The sequence below is a fragment of the Ranitomeya variabilis genome, chromosome 2 (assembly GCF_051348905.1).
Source record: "Ranitomeya variabilis isolate aRanVar5 chromosome 2, aRanVar5.hap1, whole genome shotgun sequence".
Classification (NCBI taxonomy): Eukaryota; Metazoa; Chordata; class Amphibia; order Anura; family Dendrobatidae; genus Ranitomeya; species Ranitomeya variabilis.
In genome coordinates this window covers 742131786-742154441 of record NC_135233.1, presented here as the reverse complement: position 1 = coordinate 742154441, position 22656 = coordinate 742131786, and the positions used below count along the sequence as shown (strand labels likewise).

Genomic DNA, 22656 nt, shown 5'->3' with positions numbered 1-22656 from the left:
AAAAATTTACTTCAGCTCCAATTTGTTTTATTTTACCAAGGGTAACAGGAGAAAATGGACCCCAAAAGTTGTTGTACAATTTGTCCTGAGTACGCCGATACCCCATATGTGGGGGTAAACCACTGTTTGGGCGCATGACAGAGCTCGGAAGGAAAGGAGCGCCATTTGACTTTTCAATGCAAAATTGACTGGAATTGAGATGGGACGCCATGTTGCGTTTGGGGAGCCCCTGATGTGCCTAAACATTGAAACCCCCACAAGTGACACCATTTTGGAAAGTAGACCCCCTAAGGAACTTATCTAGAGGTGTGGTGAGCACTTTGACCCACCAAGTGCTTCACAGAAGTTTATAATGCAGAACCGTAAAAATAAAAAATCAGATTTTTTCACAAAAATTATCTTTTCACCCCCAATTTTTTATTTTCCCAAGGGTAAGAGAAGAAATTGGACCCCAAAAGTTGTTGTACAATTTTTCCTGAGTACGCTGATACCCCATATGTGGGGGTAAACCACTGTTTGGGCGCATGGCAGAGCTCGGAAGGGAAGTAGCACCGTTTGACTTTTCAATGCAAAATTGACAGGAATTGAGATGGGACGCCATGTTGCGTTTGGAGAGCCACTGATGTGCCTAAACATTGAAAACCCCCACAAGTGACACCATTTTGGAAAGTAGACCCCCTAAGGAACTTATCTAGATGTGTTTTGAGCGCTTTGACCCACCAAGGGCTTCACAGAAGTTTATAATGCAGAGCCGTAAAAATAAAACAAAAATTTTTTCCCACAAAAATTATTTTTTAGCCCCCAGTTTTGTATTTTCCCGAGGGTAACAGGAGAAATTGGACCCCAAAAGTTGTTGTCCAATTTGTCCTGAGTGCGCTGATACCCCATATGTGGGGGGGAGCCACCGTTTGGACGCATGGAAGGGCTCGGAAGGGAAGGAGCGCCATTTGGAATGCAGACTTAGATGGAATGGTCTGCAGGTGTCACATTGCGTTTGCAGAGCCCCTAATGTACCTAAACAGTAGAAGCCCCGCACAAGTGACCCCATTTTGGAAACTAGACCCCAGAAAGGAACTTATCTAGATGTGTTGTAAGAACTTTGAACCCCCAAGTGTTTCACTACAGTTTATAACGCAGAGCTGTGAAAATAAAAAACCTTTGTTTTTCCCACAAAAATTATATTTTAGCCCCCAGTTTTGTATTTTCCCAGGGGTAACAGGAGAAATTGGACCCCAAAGGTTGTTGTCCTATTTGTCCTGAGTACGCTGATACTCCATATGTTGGGGTAAACCCCTGTTTGGGCACACGGGAGAGCTCTGAAGGGAAGGAGCACTGTTTTACTTTTTCAACACAGAATTGGCTGGAATTGAGATCGGACGCCATGTCGCGTTTGGAGAGCCCCTGATGTGCCGAAACAGTGGAAACCCCCCAATTATAACTAAAACCCTAATCCAAACACACCCCTAACCCTAATCCCAACAGTAACCCTAACCACACCTCTAACCCTGACACACCCCTAACCCTAATCCCAACCCTATTCCCAACCGTAAATGTAATCTAAACCCTAACCGTAACTTTAGCCCCAACCCTAACCCTAACTTTAGCCCCAACCCTAACTGTAGCCTTAACCCTAGCCCCAACCCTAACCCTAGCCCTAATGGGAAAATGGAAATAAATACATTTTTTTTATTTTTCCCTAACTAAGGGGGTGATGAAGGGGGGTTTGATTTACTTTTATAGCGAGTTTTTTAGCGGATTTTTATGATTGGCAGCCGTCACACACTGAAAGACGCTTTTTATTGCAAAAAATATTTTTTGCATTACCACATTTTGAGAGCTATAAATTTTCCATATTTTGGTCCACAGAGTCATGTGAGGTCTTGTTTTTTGCGGGACGAGTTGACGTTTTTATTGGTAACATTTTTGGGCATGTCACATTTTTTGATCGCTTTTTATTCCGATTTTTGTGAGGCAGAATGACCAAAAACCAGCTATTCATGAATTTCTTTTGGGGGAGGCGTTTATACCGTTCCGCGTTTGGTAAAATTGATAAAGCAGTTTTATTCTTCGGGTCAGTACGATTACAGCGATACCTCATTTATATAATTTTTTTATGTTTTGGCGCTTTTATACGATAAAAACTATTTTATGGAAAAAATAATTATTTTTGCATTGCTTTATTCTCAGGACTATAACTTTTTTATTTTTTTGCTGATCATGCTGTATGGCGGCTCGTTATTTGCGGGACAAGATGACGCTTTCAGCGGTACCATGGTTATTTATATCTGTCTTTTTGATCGCGTGTTATTCCACTTTTTGTTCGGCGGTATGATAATAAAGCGTTGTTTTTTGCCTCCTTTTTTTTTCCTTACGGTGTTTACTGAAGGGGTTAACTAGTGGGCCAGTTTTATAGGTCGGGTCGTTACGGACGCGGCGATACTAAATATGTGTACTTTTATTGTTTGTTTTTTTATTATGTAGATAAAGAAATGTATTTATGGGAATAATATTTTTTTTTTTTTTCATTATTTTGGAATTTTTTTTTTATTTTTTTTTTTACACATTTGGAAAATTTTTTTTTTACTTTTTTACTTTGCCCCAGGGGGGGACAATTCAGATCGGTGATCTGCCAGTTTGCATAGCACTCTGACAGATCACCGATCTGCGAGAAGTGCAGGCTGCTTCACAGTGCCTGCTCTGAGCAGGCTTCTGTGAAGCCACCTCCCTCCCTGCAGGACCCGGATCCGCGGCCATCTTGGATCTGGGTCTGGAGCAGGCAGGGAGGGAGGTAAGACCCTCGCAGCAACGCGATCACATCGCGTTGCTGCGGGGGGCTCAGGGAAGCCCGCAGGGAGCCCCCTCACTGCGCGATCCTTCCCTGCACCGCCGGCACATTGCGATGTTTGATCGCGGTGTGCCGGGGGTTAATGTGCCGGGAGCGGTCCGTGACCGCTCCTGGCACATAGTGCCGGATGTCAGCTGCGATAGGCAGCTGACACCCGGCCGCGATCGGCCGCGCTCCCCCCGTGAGCGCCGCCGATCGCGCTGGACGTACTATCCCGTCCGTGGTCATGGGGGCCCACCCCACCTCGACGGGATAGTACGTCCGATGTCAGAAAGGGGTTAAGGAGAATTTTGCTAATGGCCGGACATGAACCCTCCATTATAGGGTTGCAAGCAACAGTGGCTACAGTAAAGAGGTTCTGCAGTGGCTGTTATCAGCTCAGTTAAACCTTCTAGGGGACAATGGTTTTATAGTCTTCACATGTCAGATCTGTATGCTTCCATATGAAAGCCGACACACACTCTGACCCAGAGTATACAATACCTGCGCGCTACGATACCTGTGTGATAACATCATGTAGTGGGATACATGGGTTTCAACATATACAGACCTTTCAATTTTAGAAGGAAGAGATTTACCTTAATTACTTGATCATCTTTATCATAACCACTAGTGTACTCGGTATTCTTGATCCAATCATTCACGTCTATTTCTGGCATGCCGGACAGAAGAAGTTCCTTAAATTACAAAATCATCAATGCGTCAGTTATTGATTAAGCTTTGATGTACAATGCTGATAAGTGTTAACGAAGTGAACCAACAGGTGGTGCAGGAAACAGATCCAAATAAACATGTATAGATATTAAAGCAACAAAAAATATATGGATATGAATATTCACATATGCAATAAAAATGCAAATAGCCTTTATTAGGTAACATTACAAAACTCGTAAGGGGTGCCAAAATGCACAGACATATGGAAACATTGTGGATGAGCCAACAAGAAAGAAGGAGAAATTTAAAATAATATATCCATATATCACACATATAAATACATATACAGGGAACAGAGGGATTCCCTCAAAGGGTACAAAGGCATAAGAAGCTAAATATCAAAAGTGGGATCCCCAGACAAAGTTGTTGCAAAACACGCATCGGGTGTTTAGTCGGTGAGCATTAATTCGGTAAAAATGGAGTCCTCTTATCAGGGTGATTTTTGTCCACTGTAATCTTTATTGCCAGTATTTACCCTATTTTCTAGTGTCACTTCTGATATTTGGTTTGCTACTTATGCCTTGATACACTCTGGGGGAAGTTCCGCTGTACCATGAACTATACACGTATACATACATACATAATATATATATAGTTATATGTATATAATTTTATATATATATATATATATATATATATATATATATATATATATATATATATATATATATATATATATGTATATATACATACATACATACACACATACGTTATATTATCTTATACACATACATATTTTTTTTTGCTCTCTTTTTCCATTAGCTCTCCTGTCAATGTGTCCGTTTATTTTGCCGTCCATTCCAGGTTTTTTAATCTTACCTAATAAAGGCTGTGTGCATTTTTATTGAATAAGTGTTTCCTCATATCCTGCACATCTTTTTTTTGCTGGTTTATTAGATGCTGGTGGAGCATAAAAGTCCAAAACTATGAATACACTATGGGATTTCATCATTACGGAACTGTATCAGACGAGTGACAGGAAGACTGCTGTTCCTGAACGTCACATGGGTGAATACGTCCCGCTGGCACTATTCAATTAAACATATAAATAATTGACAACTAAACATATGCCCAAAGTGTACAGTGCTCCTCATTCCTTACTGGTATTAGAAAGTGATAGACAGGTGGGCTAATTATTTGTATTTATTGATACTGATCCGATTCCAAAGAACTAACACATGTCCAAGCTGAGCAACCACATCTAGCCTTGAATGCGGAACATCACCAGTGACCCAAAAAAAGAGCTTACTGGTGCACAAGCCAACATAGCGAGCCCATTTAATAATTCAGACAAATGTGTTCCTGGTAAAAGAAATACATGGCGTAGCTCTGCAGCTTTCCTCAGCCATTTTCAATGCCTCTGCAATGTCAGTTAAAATTGCAATAACAGCACTGACATGCATGTTACCGAAATATCAAAGCCTTAGGAAAAAAAAAAAAAAGATATACGTGAATGAGGATTTCAAAGCTGCGGCTTTAGGACATGCATATTCAGATGTTTAATTGTAGAGTGCACCTCTAGCCTTTCAAATGCAATCTAATTTCCAAATAAAATGTGCGCCATAATCCCGATAATAAATGTAAACAATTAATAAGTGTCTTATTTGTCCCCCTGTGAGTGCCATGATGTGCTCCAGAATTGTATTAGGAAATTAAGGAATCTGACTGTGCATATTTATCTTTCGCTAGCTAATAATGTGTATCTTTGCGCTGTGCAATGTGCAGTAATGCCGGCGTCCTCCTATCTTGCAATTACAGAAAGGCTTATTTGCATTGGAACTCTTCACCGCACATTGGATTTATTTACCCTGCAGATTACATTTAGAAGACAATTGAAAATATGCACGGAAAGAGAATTGCCGAATATATATTATTAAGAGTATTGTATATACGACTGCTACATGCTAGGAGAAAAAAAAAAAAGGATGCAGCACTGCGCTAACCACCAGAAAGCCTACAAAGGAAAATACAGGTTTTCTAACAAAATAAGAGGCTACAGCAATTTATGGGCTGATTATAGCAATTTAGAAAAAAAATAAAGGAAAGGAATAACGTACATTTATTCTTTCAAACCACTGTTGTTTATTTGCTAACATACTATATCTCTTCGGATAAATGGACCTACAAGAAAAAATAAATAAATGCACGTGGATAAAAAAAAGGATAAATTATACCCACTTGCACTTCGGGAATCACATAGCTGCTATTTCCCAATATGTAAAAATTCTCTGTAAGGCGGCCGTCACACTAGCGGTATTTGGTCAGTAATTTACATCAGTATGTGTAAGCCAAAACCAGGAGTGGAACAATTAGAGGAAAAGTATAATAGAAACATGTCACCACTTCTGTATTTATCACCCACTCCTGGTTTTGGTTTACAAATACTGATGGAAAATCCTGACCAAATACTGCTAGAGTGACGGCAGCCTAAGTGTTGCACTATCCAGTATCACAATAGGCCACAATAGTAAATGAATGGGGGCTATATCTGGGCACACCCTGCCAACCAGTCATTATAAAGGGTTTTAGTGCGCAGCCCATCTATCTGCAAGGTGTACCCTTCATAGCGGCCGTGCTGGGCATTATGGTGTTCCCCCATTGAACTGAATAGGTCAATGCCGAAATAGCCAACACAGCCCTGCTGTAGAGTTGTGTGAGTAGAGTGAGCAGCGTAAGCAACATGAAGACTGCCTTACTAAGCCAAACAGCTAATCAACAATAGCCTCGATCCTAGAAAGCCCCTGCTAGAGATCTTCCGCATTAAATCAAACATTTTTTTTTTTTTTTTTTTTTTAAAGCACTATGTTGGTGTAAGGAGACTTATAGGCTATGCAATGCTTCCTTGGGAATTTAAATAAGCAAAATAGCCTATTCACAAGGGAAGAGGACAAAAACTCTAGTGCCATCTACTGGAAGTAGCAATCCTATATGTCAATATCGACCCTCTACCGGGTATTTCCACATGACTTGGAATAAGAAGCCAAACCAAAAACTCTTTTTGTAGACACGTGCTATGGCCGCTGCTGTTAGAGACAGCTGCTGACTCTGTAACATAGTCGGCATCTAATGCATGAGGAGAGAGCTCAGCTGACAAATCAGAACCTCCATTTGCAGACATGTTTTTGGAGCATTTCCTCTCAATAGTGCAAAGCAGGAGAACTGGTATGGCTGGGTGAGAAGTCTCCTTACACTCACTTGGCACTTTCCACAAGGGGAAACTTTACCCCTTAGAATCCCTGTCACAGTTCTCTTGCTTTGCACAGACGAGTGGCAAACAACCAGAAACACGTGTCTGCAATGGAGTTTCTGGTTTGGCTTCTTATTACAAGTCATGTGCAAATGCCCTTCACAGGATCAAGACTGACTTTTTAGGGTTGCTAAATCCAATAAATGACACTAAAGTTCTTTCCCTCTTCCTTTCTGAAGAGGCTATTTGCAGATTTTGCAGATAAATTGTTTTCATAGTAAAAGAAAATAATATTAAAAAGACTCTGTCACCACATTTGACCTATCTAAACTATTAATATGGGCATGAAGGTCACAGACTGCTGAAAACAGTCCTGTGTGTCTCCTATCAGATGTGTTCTTGCTGAGAAATCCTCTTTTATCACTCAATATAAATGCCCTCTTCCAGGCTCTGGGGCCTATGATATCTGGAAGAGAATTCTGCCTCCAGAGCTTCTTTTACATGAAGGGGAGTTAACAGTGTGACAAGTAACTAACACAGAACAGGAGAAATGACATTTGTCTTCTTGCAAACACATTTTTTGTTTCTCTTTGAGCTCTGCTGTACTGCATCTATATTACAGCCCTATCTGCCTGTGAGCTGGAAGCTGAGAGGAACCTGCAGATGTCAGTAATAATCACACACAGCTCTGCAGTGGGATCAGGACATCAGAGAGCGGCCATCACACTGGTAACTCCTCCTTCATGAAAAACAAGCTCTGGAGGCAGAGTTCTCTTCCAGGCACCATCCGCCCTAGAGCCTGGAAGAGGCCACTTATATAAAGTGATACAAGAAGATTTCTCAGTAACAACACATCTGATATGAGACACACAGAGAGGACTCCTATGAGCATTATGTAGCCTGTGTCCCCATATTAATAGTTTAGATTGGTCAAATATGGTGACAGTTTCCCTTTAAAGACATGTTCCTGACAAATCAAATGTGATCAATAAATTCCTAAATACCCTTAGTCAGCAAATCACATCTTTTTTTGTCTACAGGGATGATCATTATAGTACATTAAAATGGCTGCGGTCTTGATGAAAAGACAGAAAGCTGTGCTGCAATGTTAGGACACAGGTACAAGTGAGCATGTGCAGTAGGAAGCTCCACGGCTGTGACATTGAGATGACCTATAGCTCATACCGTCAAGCTATGTATATGACAGCCGTGGAGCTTCTTACTGCACATGCTCACAGACAACTGCTCTATAATTATTGTAGGTAAGGTTTTTGTCAGTGTAATAAGACAGCTACTATCATAATATTCCAATTAAATGTATTTATTCATTTAACCATGATGATATTTACAGAATCTACTATATAATTGTCTAAGGGTCACTTCCGTCTTTCTGTCTGTCCTTCTGTCTGTCTTTCTTTCTTTCTGTCTGTCACGGATATTCATTGGTCGCGGCCTCTGTCTGTCATGGTCTGTCGCTGATTGGTCGCAGCAAAACGTCCACGACCAATCAGCGACGGGCACAGTCCGGCGGCAAAATGGCCGCTCCTTCCTCCCTGCAGTCAGTGCCCGCACCATAATCCCCTCCAGTCAGCGCTCACACAGGGTTAATGGCAGCGGTAACGGACCGCGTTATGCCGCACTGTAACCCACTCCGTTACCGCTGCTATTAACCCTGTGTGACCAACTTTTAACTAGTGATGCTGCCTATGCGGCATCAATAGTTAAAAGATCTAATGTTAAAAATCATTAAAAAAATAAAAAATCGTTATATACTCACCGTCCGTCGGCCCCCGGATCAGGAACAGGCCTTCCCCGCTCCTCGCAACCGCTCCATGCATTGCGGTCTCGCAAGATGATGACGTAGCGGTCTGGGGAGACTGCTACGTCATCATCTCGCAAGACCGCAATGCATGGAGCGGTCACCGGAGCGTCGGTAACCGCTTCGCCTGGATCCGGGGCCAACGGAAGGTGAGTATATAACGATTTTTTATTTTAATTCTTTTTTTTAACAGGGATATGATGCCCACATTGCTATATACTGCGTGGGCTGTGCTATATACTACGTGGGCTCTGCAATATACTACGTGGGCTCTGCAATATACTACGTGGGCTCTGCAATATAATACGTGGGCTGTGCAAAATAATACGTGGGCTGTGCAAAATAATACGTGGGCTGTGCAATATAATACGTGGGCTGCTATATACTACGCGGGCTGTGCAATATACTACGTGGGCTGTGCAACGTACTACGTTGCCTGTGCAATGTACTGCATAGGCTGTGCAATGTACTGCGTGGGCTGTGCAATATACTACATGGCTGTGCAATAAGAACGTGGGCTGTGCAATATACTACATGGCTGTGCAATAAGAACGTGGGCTGTGCAATATACTACGTGGGCTGTGCAATATAGAACGTGGGCTGTGCAATATACTATGTGGGCTGTGCAATATACTACATGGGCTGCGCAATATAATACTTGGGCTGCGCAATATAATACGTGGGCTGTGCAATATAATACGTGGGCTGTGCAATATAATACGTGGGCTGTGCAATATACTATGTGGGCTGTGCAATGTACTGCGTGGGCTGTGCTATATACTACGTGGGCTGTGCAATATACTACGTGGGCTGTGCAATATAATACGTGGGCTGTGCTATACACCGTGGGCTGTGTTATACACTACGTGGGCTGTGTTATACACTACGTGGGCTGTGTTATACACTACGTGGGCTGTGTTATACACTACGTGGGCTGTGTTATACACTACGTGGGCTGTGTTATACACTACGTGGGCTGTGTTATACACTACGTGGGCTGTGTTATACACTACGTGGGCTGTGTTATACACTGCATGCGTGGGCTGTTATATACTACGTGAGCTGTGTTATATGCTACGTGGGCTGTTATACACTCTGTGGGCTGTGCTATATACTACGTGGCTGTGCTATATACTACGTGGCTGTGCTATATACTCCGTGGGCTGTGTTATATACTACGTGGGCTGTGCTATATACTACGTGGGCTGTGCTATATACTCCGTGGGCTGTGCTATATACTCCGTGGGCTGTGCTATATACTATGTGGCTGTGCTATATACTACGTGGCTGTGCTATATACTACGTGGCTGTGCTATATACTACGTGGCCGGCCGCGAACAATCAGCGACAGGCGCAGTCCGGCTGCAAAATGGCGCGGGATTTGAACCACGCTTCGCTAATTGGTCACGGCCAGCCGAATCCTGTGTATTCAATGTATTTTAAAATCTTCATAAATAAACTACATACATATTCTAGAATACCCGATGCATTAGAATCGGGCTACCATCTAGTTTTTTCTATATTCCTAGATAAGTCCTTCAATTAATCAGTGCCAAAAAGACATCATCCAGCTCTTAGGTCAGTCCGTTACACCATTGTTAGGACATGCTATAACAGTAGTCTATAGAGACTGGTGGGTTATGCTCATAGTTAAAGTAGTCTGACAATAGAACTTTTTAACCCCTTTCCAATAGGGTACATTTCCGTTTTTGTGTTTTCATTTTTTCCTCCCTTCTTCCAAAAGCAATAACTTTTTTATTTTTCTGTCAATATAACCATATGAGGACTTGTTTTTTGCAGGACGAGTTGTACCTTTGAACTACTTCATTCGTTTTACCAAATCGTGTACTGTAAATGGGAAACAAAATTCTGATGGTTTCGCCATTATGAGAGACCTGTAACATTTTCATTTTTTTGGTTGATGGAGTCGAGTGACTGCTTATTTTTGTGGGGCGACACAATGCTTTTTTTGGATACTATTTTGGGACAGCTATGACATGTATAAACTAGCAACTTTGTTCATGAGAACGGAGAGGGTTTGCAATAACAAGTAAATTGCAAAGGGATTCTATAGTTTACTGTTCTGGTTACTTAGGTTACCAGCCACCTCAAAGCGGCCAGTCTACTAGGCAATGAGCGCACGCTTACAAGCTGTTCACTATAGAGCGTGCAAGCATCATCTGAACATGGATCCAGCCAGAGCTTCACCGATGCTGCAGAGGGAAAGAGGACTCTGCTAGTATTAATGGAGCGCTCAGTGGTAGGACAATGCTGCTGGTCTGAACTGTCAATCTTCAGAAGTGCACCACCCCCAGCAAGCAGGAAGATGGAAGGCTGGGGAGCGGTGTGCTCCTGAAGACAGAAGATGAGCTGAAAATCATTAATGAATACCATTGGCATTTCTATATGATGAGCGGGGCCCAACTCCCATGAATATGAGCTGAACAAAGAGGCCACAAGACATCAGCAAGTGATACATCCCCTCTTCACTGTTCACCAGGGACAACACTATACATTTGGTTGTACTGCATGTCCGTTCCTTTCACTGGAATATGACCGAGCCCAGGTACCAGACCTACATCCAAACACATAGATATGTAGCTGGAGAAATAATGAAGGAGACATGCTGCTCACTACAGCGCCACCAATATTTCAGCAATGGAAAATCCCTTTAAGCAACTTTGTCATGGAGCAAAAATCAGGACATTTCAGCACAAAACTATTTCATACATACTGTATATCCCTATAAAGTAAGTAAATACACATATATGTGTATATATAAAAAAAGGAGAAGCCAGTACAGTCATTTTAATCTGTAGCTTTCTGCTATTAATTGAATCAAGTCTCACCATGATCCATAGCAGCGGCGAAAAATCATATCATAGATGCTACAGAGCCGTAATTCATTCCCAGGACCTAAGCACTCGCCAGTGTCACCTTTTAGGATCGCGAGTCACGCAGGAAGCTGGATATCACATTTCATATCAATACTTTTGAAGACCATAAAAAACCACATTAAGCTAGGACTGCACGAACTTGCAGATATTATGGAACAAGTTATAAAAAAGGGAAAAAGAAAAGAGAAAAACACAATCATTGTGCAATATATATGGTTACCACTAAAGATGGAACACCGGTGACCTTAAAGAAATTGATTGTAAATAGGAAGGCTAAAAAATGCAACCTCAATGTATTACAGCACAGTAAAAAGTATTAAAAAAAAATAAAATGCTCACCAGCTCAAATTCATCAAAAAGCTGTATTAACGAAGGTGGTATGAACATGTGGAACCCCTGCAAAAATCCATTGATTTGTGGCTGAATGGCTCTGGTCATGCGAAGTTCAGTAACAAGCTGGACATATTCTGCCTGCGATAGAGAAAAATGATTCAAAAAAAGAGACAGAGAGAAAGAGGCATCCAAATGCAATGTGTCTGCTGCGTGTTTGATTACAGACGTAACCCTTCATCTAATATCACGTCTGGCTTTGACATTTTTTTTTGGGGAGAAATAAACTATGAAACTACATTTTGGAACACAAGACATTCTTCAAGAAAATGGATTCTCCATCTTGCATCATTGTATTGTTGCCGGTAACAAGGCTTCAGGGCTGCTGCATATTAGGTGCCGCATTAATGCGTACAACAAATTATTTTTTTTAATCATTTTTTTAAACACCATTGCAAATTACTGAACATACACATAAATGCATCCTAAATATTGTATAACAAGATTAGGTTGGAAAATTGGCAGATATTAAATCCGCAGCAGAGCAGAAGTACAGTGACATCTAGTGGAAGGAAGAGGGAAGAGGCCTCGCACACACAGAAATAAGGTAAAGGACAAAGGGGACAGAACGGGATAGGAGAGAATATTCTATGGATGCACGCACATACTGTATATTAAGGCCTCAGACATGTCACTATAGTACATGGGTTATTTAGAAAAAGTACACACTGTGAATTCTGTGGAAGAAATATATAGCCAGTAGAAATAACAATTGATCTTTTTCTCTGTTTTTGCACGGCTCATTTTAATATGCTACCATAAATACATCCAGCACTATGAAGAAGTTATTGGCCCATGTAAGCATTATAATGGCGGCTCAGAGTTGGACTGAATTTGCAGGACCAGGTCCATCAGCAACATCAGTTGCATAATAGGAACGCTGACAACATCCCCCTACTTCCCAGCATCCAAGGTTCTCCTATTGATTAGACGGCCTGGCGCGGCACTGGTGACATCGCTCCAGGCTGACTAATCAAACCTAGAGGCTGAGGTGCTGTCAGGTAGGAGGCAGTTCTCAGATTACTGATTTTCCCAGTGATTACTTCACACCAACTCTGGCCGCTCAGGTATATGCAGGTAACCTCCCTGTATTGTTACCCCCTTTTAGAACACATTTCAGCAGCTTCTGGCCGCAGTTGTAGGCGCGCGTGGCAGCAGCCGAATATGCATTAGGCGCACCTGTCAAATAATGGCAGAACGATTTTGCAGGTAAACAGCTTTAAACTGGTTTTGTAAGTAAAAGTCTTAATTACTTACCGGTAACAGGATTTTTCGGAGCCCATGACTGCACCACGAGAGAGGGCATCCGCCCTTCAAGGACAAGAAACCTACAGACATAAAAGGGCGGCACCTATCTCCCGCATCAGTTGGATTACAGACCATGAGAGGACCTCCAAGGTTACTTACACATTATACAGTATTCTGGACACCAATAATTTCTCACACGTGATTATGTACAAGTAAAACAAGTGCTCACCCACACGTGAAGGGAGGGAATATAAAAGTGCTGTCATGGGCTCCAAAAAATCCTGTTACTGGTAAGTAACTAAGACACTTTATGCGGTCTCCCATGACAGCACCAGGACAGAATTACAGAGAGGTAAAAAAATTAGGGCGGGACCACAGCCTCAAGCACCCTTCTCCCAAATGTGAGATTGGAGAAGGCACCAATATCAAGCCTATAACGCTTATAAAACATGGAAGGAGAAGACCACGTAGCCGCCTTACATATCTGCTCAATCTACACCTCCAATCTCTCTGGCCAGGAAGCCGCCACGGGTCATGCGGAGTGAGCCTGCAGACCTTCCAGAGCTGCCTTACCAATTGCTGTATAAGCTAATGAAATGGCTTCCCTGATCCATCTAGCTAAAGTACATTTTGAAGCCATAAGCCCCTCCCTAGCCACCTGAAAGGACATAAATAACGAATTATCCCTTTGCCAAGGGTTAGTCATTGAATCATATCTGACCAGGCATCTCCTGACATCAAGTGAATATAGCTTCTCTTCCTTCTGATTCCCAGGGTTGGCAGAGAAGGAAGGAAGAACTATCTGCTGAAGCGTGAAATTTAGAGGCCACTTTTGCTAGGTAAGACGGTTTCAGCTTCAAAGATAACCCTATCTTCCAGTAACTTTGTATATGGTGGAAGTCTGGAAAGGGCCTGAATGTCACTAACCCTACAGGCAGATGTTAATACAACAAGAAGGGCCTTAGGGGAAAGAGCTTTTATTGGGGCTGAATCAATGTGCTCGAAAGGAGATTCTGTCAACGATGTTAGAACTAGGTTTAGATCCCAAGGCATTATTCGCTCTTCAAAGATGAGCATAGACCTAGCCGATGCCCCAATAAACCTAGCCACCCAATAATTCCCAGCCAAATCACAAACTTTATAGGGCTCCCAGACCTGATACCTGGACTTTGAGGGAGATAGTGGCTAGTCCCATCTCCAGGCCCTTTTGTAGGAAATCCAGAACTCTTCCTATCGGGACCTTCCCCCCTTAATTTCTGCATTTGAGGTAGATAGAAACTTCTTCCAGGTTCCAGCATATATCTTTGTTGTGGATACCTTCCTACTCTGAAGTAGAGTGGCCACTAGATTGTGAGAAAAACATTTCCCTATCAACAGCACCATCTCAAACTCCACGCTGTTAGGTGTAGGCTGGACACTCGTGGATGGAAGATTGGTCTTTGGGAGAAGAGATCTGGAAGTTCCAGATGGATTTGTGAGCCAGGAAAACCATGGCCTTTTGGGCCAAAAAGGCCGTGTTCTCCTGGATCTTTCTCAATACCAACGGAATCAGGGCTATCGGGAAGGGGGACATATGCCAGACTGAAGTCCCGTGGAATCAGCAGAGCATCGACTCTGTGTGGACCTTCTCTGGGGTTTAGAGAACAGATCCAATGCACCATTGTTTCTCCTGGTGGCAAAAAAGTCTATATCCGGACAACCCCACATCTGCACAATCTGGTTGAACCAACTGATGTGGGAAAGAGGTTCCGCCCTTTTATGTCTGTAGGTTTCCTGACCTTGAAAGGCGGATCCCCGCTCTCGTGGTGCTGTCATGGGAGACTGAATATACTGGAGTTTACCTGCAAAATAATCGCTCGTAACAAGTTTGTCAACTACACGCTTCCGCATTTTTGGGGCTGTCTGAAACTGCAAAAAAGGTAAGAACTAAATAGTTTGTGAATCTCCATTAGAACACATTAAACCATTAACTTTTTTTTTTCATTAATCAGTACACATGAAAATAAGAATCTTTGCAATACAGTGGATATAAAAAGTCTACACTCCCCTAATGCCAAATGTGTGTCATGTTAAAAAAAAAATCATACCAAGAAGAATAATTTCAGAACTTTTCCCACCTTTAAAGATGCACTTCCACTACCATTAATACACTCGTCTAGAGCCGCTCTGTCCAGCGTCGGGCTTCTGCTCTTCTCAGTGCCGCTCTTCTGCAAACGAGATCTGCTGGCTCATGCTACACTCTATACGTGAGCCAGAAGTCTCTTCTACATTGGAAGTCTATTGAGCCTCGTCCTTACGATCCATAGACTTACATGGTAAAAATCACTTCCGGATCACCCAGAGCGCAGTGCAACCTGGAGGAGTCTGCAGAGCGAAGGTGACATTCAGAAGAGAAGAATGGCGCTGGATCCCGGAGAGAGCAGCAGTAGGTGAGAATATTAATACACTCACACTACATTACATTCGCATACATTTAAACAATAAAAATGTTAGTGTTTGTGGGAGTGTTTCTTTAATGTCACCCATAATCTGTGCAAGGTGTAGAATAACAAAGTACTTGGAGATACACTGCATCAGAGCTTAAACCAGATTTTTGCTACGCCATCTGAGAGCAGTATAATGTAGGGGCAGAGACCCCGATTCCAGCGATATATCACTTACTGGGCTGTTTGCTGCAGTACTGATAAAGTACCAGATCTACCAGTTCCCCGCATAACCCGGCCCATACCACTGATTGGTAGCATTCTATGTACACTGTGCATAGCCAGAAAGCTGACAATCAGTATTAGGGAGGGGTTATACAGAGTTCATGATATGAAGGTTAACATGGCAGCAGGTTTACTAGTCCTCAAATGATAAACTGCTCCTGATATAAAAATGATTACTGGCAGCACAGTAATTGATAACACTGGGAATCAGGGTCTCTGCCACTACATCATGCTGCTCTCAGATATAGAGATTAATTTTGTGTGGTTTTTTTTCCGTATTCACCCAATAAATATAAAATGATAGAAGACAACTGAAAATGGTCTTTAATTTTGTGTTTTCAGCTCCTCAACAGACATGTGTCCCCATGGTAACAGACTACAGGCAATCCATATGTAGTCTGATTCAGCACTAAAACTCATCTTCTACTTCTGGCTACCTTCTCAAATGCTCATTCAGGGCAGTGTAAGCTTTCACATATCTCTTAAATAGTCTGCAACACAGTATAAGGCTGGATTCTAGGCTGTTTCGCTCAGAGACTATTTCCCAGATGAGGGAAGTAATGGTTATGCACTGGTTTGCTGCCTGCGGATGAAAACAAGAATGTCCACATTGACTCACAGCAAACAAATCTCACAAAAGTGAGGTATCGAAACTTAAAGTATCATAGAAAGTTGTTTAACTTTTCATATAGCTTATTTACGGTATATCGAAGTCTTTTAATAGATATGAATTTATTCATCGAAGACAATAATAAATATGCATGCAGAAAACAGTTAGGCTTCCCTATCTGACAGGCAAAGAAAGAAATTTATAAAGCTCTGTATTAAAAAAGAAACACTTAGGATCCCTAAAAAAAGATATACGTATAATGATAGAATTTTGGACCTGTTTAGAGTTTTAAAAAAAGAATCAGTAAGTACTTAATTACTCTGAGTGTGACGGAAGTACTCAGTTTATTCGCATGCTTTGTGCCTTTTTATTTTTGTTTTACATTTTGTGGTGATTTCAGAAAAATGTAGGGTTAAAAGATGTCATATATTTATAGACCTGACATGCCCCCGATTCACCAAAGTGTTTCTGCCAGAAGCTGGCGTAAAATACTTAGAGTTACAAGGAATGAGCAAATATTTTGCGTTTTTTTGTCATTTTTACATCAGTTTCGGCCAAATCCGCCAAAATGGGTGAAGCAGGGCGGGATAGTGTGAGGAGGCGCCAGTTTCTCTAATTCATGGCGAGCTGTGGTGTACCTTACTACAAATCTTACTACAATGATGATCAGAACGGTCAGCGGCATTCTACCATCAGTCAGAGTCTAAACACCAAGGAACCTTGGTAATGAAGCCATAGACATGACAACAGACAGGTGATCGCTTCATACGCTCAGTTTATTGAGCCCAATACATGATGGACAGATTTTGACCCATTACTGGTCTTCACCAAGCTCGATAAAGAGCAACAATGGGGTCAAAAATAGCTGTCATGTATTGGGCACAATAACCTTTGCTTTACCCTTGATGACCAGTTTGGTAGTTGCGTATCTTTAGGTCTATGCATCTGTTCATGTCTACTGGAGTCAGATTCATAAGGCATAAAGAGGCATACGCTACTATTAAGAGTATGTGTCCACGGTCAGCAAACGCTGCAGGTTGGACACTGTGTACTTGTGCACCCTCCAACCCGCAGCGTCCAGGATGTTACAGCATAGTGGATGGGATTTCAAGAAATCCAGGGTCATTGTGTCCAGAGAAGCCCGCAGAGATGGTCATGCGGCACATCTTTCCAAACTGCAGCATGTCAATTTCTCTTGTGGAGACACGAGTCTACGCAAGAGAAATTTCACCCCGAGGCGTGTGCATCTTATTGAATTAGGTGTCCCTGAATCCACAACGCACCCTTATTAAGATGAATCGAGGACTACTTGTTATAAAGTTCCAATTAATATAGTATAACAGGTAACATTTACTTACATCCAAGTAGGCCTCTGTACTTGCCATTAGAGTGAATCTGATAGTAGGATCAACCCTCCTAAACCATCTATATGGGTATATAGGTCATAGGAATCTGAATACCTTGATATCTGCAATCTTACATTTTATACTAGAGATCCCCACATTTTTCTTAAACGTAAACGAGCTGTTCAGGACTATGGAGGCAGATTCTCATCCAGATCTGTGTCTGGCTGAGAAGTTATTTTACACAAAAGAGGGAGTTACCAGTGTGAGACATGTAATGGCTACTCTCTGCCCTCCTGATGTCACTGAAGAGCTGTGTGTGATTATACCTGACACATCTGCAGGTTCCTCTCAGCTTTCATTTCACAGGCAGTGCTGCAATATTGTTGCAGAGCTGTGAGAGCTGCAGATGCTAACATGTTTGTTATCAGGCAAAGTTCAGTTCTACTGTTCTGTGTTAGTTACATGTCTCACACTGGTAACATCCTTTCATGTAAAATAAACCCTGGAGGCAGATTCTCATGCAGATCAGTGTCCGGCCCATTGTCCTGAACAGCTCATAGAAAAATGTGGATATCTTTGGATTGAGACATCGGGTAACAGAAATCAAGGCATCATTATATTCAGCTTCCTATGACCTATATGATCATACTAGCTAAAGAGCCCAGCGTTTCCCAGGCATAGTAACTAACTGTAGTTAGTTATAAAACCTCACGTCTCATTTTCCCCCTCACATCTTTCATTTTCCCCCTCATATCTCTCATTTTCCCATCACGCCTCTCACTTTACCCCTCACATCTTTCATTTTCCCCTCACATCTTTCATTTTCCCACTCACTCCTCTCATTTCCCCCCCCTCACTCCTTTCATTTTCCCCCCCTCACTCCTCTCATTTTCCCCCCACGCCTCTCATTTTCCCCCTAACCCCTGTCATTTTCCGATCACTCCATTATTTCCCCTCACTCCTCTCATTTTCATCTCACACTTCTTCATTTTCACCTCACATTTTCCCCTCATATTATACCTGTATGTCATCTCCCCTGTATATAGTATATACCTGTATGTCATCTCCCCTGTATATAGTATATACCTGTATGTCATGTCCCCTGGATATAGTATACCTGTATGCCATCTCACCTGTATATAGTATATACCTGTATGTCATCTCCTCCTATATATAGTATATACCTGTAAGTCATCTCCTCCTGTATTAGACCTCGTTCACACGTTATTTGCTCAGTATTTTTACCTCAGTATTTGTAAGCTAAATTGTCAGCCTGATAAATCCCCAGCCAACAGGAAGCCCTCCCCCCTGGCAGTATATATTAGCTCACACATACACATAATAGACAGGTCATGTGACTGACAGCTGCCGTATTTCCTATATGGTACATTTGTTGCTCTTGTAGTTTGTCTGCTTATTAATCAGATTTTTATTTTTGAAGGATAATACCAGACTTGTGTGTGTTTTAGGGCGAGTTTCATGTGTCAAGTTGTGTGTGTTGAGTTGCGTGTGTAGTGACATGCATGTAGCGACTTTTGTGAGATGAGTTTTGTGTGGTGACATGCGTGTAGCAACTTTTTGTGTGTCGAGTTGCATGTGACAGGTTAGTGTAGCAAGTTGTGTGTAGCAAGTTTTGCGTATGGTGAGTTTTACGCATGGCGAGTTTTATGTGTGGTGCGTTTTAAGTATGTGCAAGTTTTGTTTGAGGCAACTTTTGCATGAGTTGCAACTTTTGTGCATGTGGCAATTTTTCCGCGTGTGCAAGTTTCGCGTGTGGCGAGTTTTCCATGAGGTGAGTTTTGCACGTGTGGCGAGTTTTGCGTTAGCCTAGTTTTGCATGTGGCAAGTTTTGCATTAAGCGAATTTTGCGCGTGGCGAGTTTTGAGCGGTGACTTTTGTGTTTCGACTTTTGTGTGGCGAGGATGGTGTATGTGTGGTGACATGTGCGCTGAGGGTGGTATATGTGTTCAAGCACGTGGTAGTGTGTGGCGCATTTTGTGTGTGTGTTCATATCCCCGTGTGTGGTGAGTATCCCATGTCGGGGCCCCACCTTAGCAACTGTACAGTATATACTCTTTGGCGCCATCGCTCTCACTCTTTAAGTCCCCCTTGTTCACATCTGGCAGCTGTCAATTTGCCTCCAACACTTTTCCTTTCACTTTTTCCCCATTATGCAGATAGGGGCAAAATTGTCTGGTTAATTGGAACACGCGGGGTTAAAATTTCGCCTCACAACATAGCCTATGACACTCTCGGGGTCCAGACGTGTGACAGTGCAAAATTTTGTGGCTGTAGCTGCGACGGTGCAGATGCCAATCCCGGACATACACACACACATTCAGCTTTATATATTAGATAGATGGCTTAGGAGGGTTAATCCTGCTGACAGATTGCCTTTAAAGGGAATTAATCCCTTGGAAGCTCTAATGAAAGTAATGGGATTGAGCTCCACCCATGGACATGTGTGGTAAGGTTTTTAAAAGATATCCTGATCAATCCTTTAAGTGACATCACAGTACACCATGTACCTGGAATTAGCTGGCACAATGATTGAGGTTTGTGTCCCCCTGTTGATTCAGAGAAAGGGATTTGATGGTAAATACAGAAGACAGCCACCACAGTGACATTTTTATATTTTAGGTGGGAGTAGACTTATTATTTGCTTAGAAGATGTGATTGGGTGGCTAGAGGAAAACAGCTTGTGATGGATTATTCTCATACCCTCCAGAAGGCCACATTCGGCTATGCTATACACAGTATGGCAAACATCCTTTATGACAAAAAACACGGCAAAGGCCAAGACCACCACTGGTCCATCACTAGTGGCAGACGAGTAATGTCACCACCAGTGCTCCATCAAATCACAGTCAGATTCTGTTAGGGAAACCATAGTCATTTCTACAGCCAAATAAGGTTTAGTAAAAAAAAAAAAAATGCTCCGACCCAGGTTTTAACTCTTACTACCGTAAACATCCAGAGAAATGAACATTAACCACTTCAATATTTTAGACCACCAGTCATGCAGCCAATAAATCCTGCTCTACCACAGATCACTAGAACTAGACAAAAACCCTTAGATTATCCTATTATTATAGGACACAGTGGGACCCTTCAACTGAAAAAGGTATTCCATGGGTAAGACTGACAAGAATGCTGTGCCAACCTGTCCTGGCATTCATGAGAAGACCTATTAAGAAGAAACACAGGATTGACTCACAAGCAACCAATAGCAGCTGGCTGGGATCGGCATCATCATGGGATCTGTGGTGTAAGGTGTACAAGCAGTCTGCTAGCTTCTGGATGGAGCAGGTGCTGATCAGATAGCCATAATCACAGGAAGAACCAAGCACCTTTTCTCCGGTTGCTATTCACTAATGACGGCGTTTGGAGGTGATGTTCTCTCTTGGAGAGTCCGGCACTTGGCATGACTAACTGGACACCAAGTGCCAGAATGTGTAACAATACACCCTTCTGGCAGGAGGAAGAGTTGTCAATGTATTCATGCATTTTCGGAAGGAGTTATAGGGTAATGGCACAACACGGAGTTCCAATAGGTGATCCCGCATTATTACTGCATGGGGTATATTTGCTAAAATGGACAAATCTTCGGAGTTGACAGGATCTCTTCAAGTCAGCCAGAGATTAGAACACTATTACTAGGGAGAGGTGCTCCAATTAATTTTTTGCCTCGATTCCGGCACCAACCTTAATCCAGCCCTGCTCTCAACCGCCAAAATAATGAAGGAACATATTTGTACAGCAGAACAACTAAAGGTGCCCAGAAACCTTACCGACTTGTTGGCCGGGCACTCGTTTGGCCGACACTATCATTCCAGACTTCCACATACAGAAAAAAACTTTCACAGGAAGGGCGAATATACCGCTGCCGGACACCGCTAACAACTGCATATCTGTAGGCAAGTCCTACAAAAACATGGAGTCAATAGTCCACAGTATAGTACATAATCAGAAAAGTTTATTATATTATACACAGTAACAGGCATAAAAATCCATTTAAAGTAAAGAGTCTGCCAATGATCTTAATCAGAAAGGAAATCAATGATGCACTAGTAGTATATGGGACTAAATGTTTATATAGAGAATCCATTTAGTACATTTTTACCCGAATGTGGACCACCAGTCGTACATACCCAAGTCTCTGCTCCAGACTTTTCATTTGTTATGAATAGATTTTTATGCCTGTTAATATAATAAACTTTTTGAACAATACATTATATCGTGGACTACTGACTCCATGTTTTTTACATCATCTGAAGTGGGAGAGTTGGGAGACTCCGACACCACAACACATTGTTGACGGGTTTGTTCAACTTTAATCTATTCCTCTAGTCCCTTCTCCAACATCGAACATAAATGAATAATATTCAAGAGTTCACCACCCAAATTGCTCCAAGTACTGCCCATCTTTGACTGGTGGCTTCCCACTGCAGACCATGCACTGTAAAAACATCATAGGGAAACCCAAGTTAGATGTCCACTGAATGGTGGGACAAAACACACACGCTGATAAAATTTGGGGCACATCAGCATTAATGAAGAGCAGAATGATGGATGCCAATAGTTTATCTTCTACAATTTTAAACTTTTTGCAACAAATGTCACAATAACACGAGAATTTGCCAAAGTGTCCATATCCACGGAGCACAATTCTATGCTGCATGAGCCCTTAAGGCTATGTGCACACGCTCCAGATTTGGGTGCAGAATTTTCTGCACAAAATTTGCATCTCCTGGCAGAAAACGGAGGTGCAGATTTGATGCGTTTTTTTATGAGGATTTTGTGCGTTTTTGTTGCGGAATTTGTGCGGATTTCACGCATTTTTTACCCCTGCGGATTTCTATAGTGGAAGGGTGCAGAAACGCTGCAGATCC

At 42.2% G+C, this 22656-nt stretch overlaps 1 protein-coding gene across 4 annotated transcripts in view; it reads right to left on the bottom strand.

Moving 5' to 3' along the window:
• The window catches only part of HACE1 (HECT domain and ankyrin repeat containing E3 ubiquitin protein ligase 1), a 163180-nt gene that overhangs the window by 42532 nt on the left and 97992 nt on the right, over positions 1-22656 (bottom strand). For all 4 annotated transcript variants that reach the window (XM_077289651.1, XM_077289654.1, XM_077289653.1 and 1 more), the window contains exons 20-21: positions 11802-11933; positions 3424-3522 (exon numbers count right to left, since the gene is read on the bottom strand). In XM_077289651.1, coding sequence (XP_077145766.1) covers positions 3424-3522; positions 11802-11933 — 231 coding nt within the window. The remainder of the gene's footprint in view (positions 1-3423; positions 3523-11801; positions 11934-22656) is intronic.